The following is a 3537-nucleotide window of genomic DNA, read 5'->3' as shown; positions in this document are numbered from 1 at the left end:
ATCACCGCCCTATTCTCCTCCTGCCACGTGGCGGCTAATAAGAGAGGCACTTATATAATCCACATGGCGAAATCGGCGATGCCGGCGTCCTTCGCCGAGCACGGGGAGTGGTACGCTTCCTCCCTCCAATCCGTATCCGAGTCGGCCCAAATACTGTACTCATACAACACTGTGGCCCATGGATTCGCGGCCCAATTGACGGACTCGGAGGCCCGAGCCCTCGAAGCCCTCGACGGCGTTCTCTCGGTTCTCCCCGAGACCAAGTACGAGCTCCACACCACGAGGTCGCCCGAGTTCCTCGGCCTCGACCGGAACGCGCGCGGCTAAAACCCCCAGTCATCCAGCCGCCGGCTGACGTCATCGATCGGCTGTGTAGACACTGCGGGGTCTGGCCGGGCGGGCGTCGTTCGACGATACCGCGGTTTCGGGGCCCCGTTGCCCGCTTCGATGGAAGGCGCGAGCACTGCCAGTGGAGGGCAAAGGCTTCAAGCCGTCCGTCGCGCTGCAGCCGAAAGCTGAATGCGCGCCCACGGTACTTTCCAAAGGCTACCGAGGCGCGCCGATGGGCCCGTCGCGAGTCACGCGCGGAGTCGAATCACCGTTGGATGGCGACGGGCTATGGGGCGGACCCCACACCTCCAGCACCGCCGGAGAAGGCTCCTTCCGCTCGCCGCGCGCAGACCTCCTCGGCTGACGCCAACGGGCCACGGCTTCGAAGGGTGGCGAGCGCGCAGCGACGAGGTTGGCCGTGTACAAGCGTTTGCTGGCGCGGAGCCTGTTCAGCTTCGGATATTTTGGCGGCGCATGGAGGCGGGCCGGTTGAGCGACGGTGTCGATGTCTTCTCGCTCTCTGCTCGGGCGGCGGGACGTCGGCATTATTACATTAGACAGCGTGGCTATCTGGGCGTTTACTGGGTATTGGAGAAGCCGAGTTGCTGTGTTTCTTGCTCGCTGGCAAACGCCGGTTCCCGGTGAGGGCGTCTGCTGGGTGTCGAATGTTGCGCCTTGGATTTACTCACGGTCGGCGTCCGGGGACGCTCGACGAGATTTCCCGGTCTATGTCTTACTGCTTGGGGCAATACGCCAAGAGCTACCAGCCGGGGTTTCGCCTGCTACAGCGCGAAAGCCGCTGCCGCCGATTCTCAACTGCCCTTCACTTTACGGCCGGCTAACGCGACGAACGCGGACGGAACGGCAAGTCTGGTGCATGTCCGCGGTACCTTATACGGGATGAAGTCAAGGGTAAAGATCGCTGTTCTGGTTGATCGGCCGGCGTCAGCGCGTGTGTGCAGAAGGGGGCCCTGGTCGTCAATAGAGGCCTGGAGGGTTTCGGGGCATGTGGAGGTCTCTTCGCGAACACCGCCGAGCCAACGGCGAAGCAGCTAGTCGCCGACGCGCTCATTCTTTTGCCAGCATCCGGCGTCGTTGTGAAACTGCGGGCCGACGAGATATAAGACCAAGTACCTACCTATCTCGATGCGCCACATCGACCCCACCCTATCGTAGTCGGGCGGCGACGAAGCGTCAACATCCTACCCGTCGCCCGTTAGTGGCCGCGTTCTTCTCCCGGGGCGGCCCACGGCCGTCACCGCCGAGCATTTTACAAACCCGACATCACTCGCCCCGGCCGCCTCAACAACTCTCCTGGCCGGCTGGACCGGCGCAGTGGGCCCCCGACCGGCCTCTCGGGCGAACCTACGCGGCCGCGTGGAGACTTCTCACACAATAACTCGGGCCGACCTCCCGATGTCCCGTTGCCCGCACTTGAGCGGCCTCGCCGCGCTGCTGAAAGGTTCTGGCACTCCCGCACTTGCCGTCGCCCTGCGGCGATCAAGGTCCGTCGCCTCTATCCACACACGCGTCATACGCCACCTACGCCGGCGCCAGCGGAGCCTCTCGAATCTGCAGACACGGTGCAAGCCCGCAACTCCGTTCGATTACGGAGCGGGGCACGTTGACCCCCCGAAGGCCCTCGACCCAGGCCTCGTCTACGATCTCACCGCCACCGACTACCTCGATTTCCTCTGCGCGTTGAACTACACCTCCGTTCAAATCGGCGCCATGGCTAAAGGCAGCAATTTCACTTGCAGCTCGAGAGGGGCCCACTCGGTTTCGGATCTCAACTACCCGTCTTTCTCCGTCCCGTTCGCCACGGCGAGCGGGATGGGAGGAGACGGGACCACCAGCACGATCACCCACACTCGGACTCTGACGAACGTGGGCCCCGCTGGGACCTACAAGGCGAAGGTGTCCACGTCAGCGGACGGAGATAAGGTGAAGATTGTCGTAAATCCAACGGAGCTGAGTTTCTCGAAGGAGGGGGAGAAGAAGAGTTACACGGTCAGCTTTACGTCGCCGTCGATGCCGTCGGGTTCGAGCGGGTTCGGGAGGCTCGAGTGGGATGATGGGAAGCACGTGGTTGCGAGCCCAATCGCTTTCACTTGGACCTGAGAGGGAAACAAATTGGGTGGAGAATGGAGTAGGAAAAAAAAAATAGATCTGGGGTTGCGGATGCAAATTTAAGTTGGGGGGTTAGGCAAGATGTAAATTGTTATGGGGATAAAAAGGATGTTGTTGGTGGTGTTTTTGCTAAAAGCAAAAGTTGGGTTTGTATTCTTTCGATGTTTTTCCTTTTGTTTGAAGCTTATGATGCAATCAAATTTCAAAATGTTGGCTATTTTGTTGTCAAGCTCTGATAGTGGGCGTCTAATGAGCTTGAAAAACTCAAGCCTTATCCAAAATTATTTGAACCTTTGTGTGGTCTCGATGAGATTATCAAAATATCTTATTTAGTAAGGGGTCCACGCCTAATCACTCTGTGCAATCTACATCCAATGCGAAAAGCATGCATGTGACTTAGGCTTATTATTATTTATATATTGTCCACAAATTTCCTTTCTTTTTGTTCCAAGTTCCAACATGTTGTCCTATCAGATGTCCATTATGGAATTATTATACACGAGAGAGAAAATGATTCGTCATTTTATTCATCTAGACTTAGCGTGCTCATAAGAATAAATTTGATTATTTAACATGATATCTGAAAGAACAATTTTTCAAAACAGCCTCATTTAGATTTTTATTTTTCAAAATCGACTGTTTTTTCTTTTATTTATCAAAACCGACCCGATTTTGTGATTAACAGTCTAATTACTATCCTAAATAGTCGGGGTTGCCAACCCCGACTATTTAGGACATTAATTTTTAGGGTTTAAGGCCTTTAATTAGGGTTTAACACTATTCTAAATAGTCGGGGTTGGCAACCCCGACTATTTAGGATAGTAATTAGCCTGCTAATCACAAAATCGGGTCGGTTTTGGTAAATAAAAGAAAAATCGGTTGATTTTGAAAAATAAAAAACTAAATGGGTCTGTTTTGAAAAATTGTTCTATCTGAAACTAATTTTTTAATTATGAATGTTAATTTTCCTCGATCTGTATATACACTGATCAGACCACTAACTATGTCCGGACGAGGTCATGAAATTAAGTCTGCCCTAAACTCTAGTTCACACTTCACAATATACCTGCTTGAGCA

At 54.1% G+C, this 3537-nt stretch overlaps 1 protein-coding gene across 1 annotated transcript; it reads left to right on the top strand.

Annotated features, from left to right (window-relative positions):
- Positions 64-2677, top strand: LOC109847692 (subtilisin-like protease SBT1.7). The gene is given in 8 exon segments (XM_020416924.1): positions 64-246; positions 719-757; positions 759-803; positions 805-966; positions 968-1165; positions 1168-1269; positions 1272-1427; positions 1909-2677. Coding segments are annotated over 8 exon segments (1428 nt in total). The 3' UTR covers positions 2452-2677.

The sequence above is a fragment of the Asparagus officinalis genome, chromosome 7 (assembly GCF_001876935.1).
Source record: "Asparagus officinalis chromosome 7, Aspof.V1, whole genome shotgun sequence".
Taxonomy (NCBI): domain Eukaryota; kingdom Viridiplantae; phylum Streptophyta; class Magnoliopsida; order Asparagales; family Asparagaceae; genus Asparagus; species Asparagus officinalis.
This window is presented reverse-complemented; position numbering and strand designations above follow the sequence as displayed.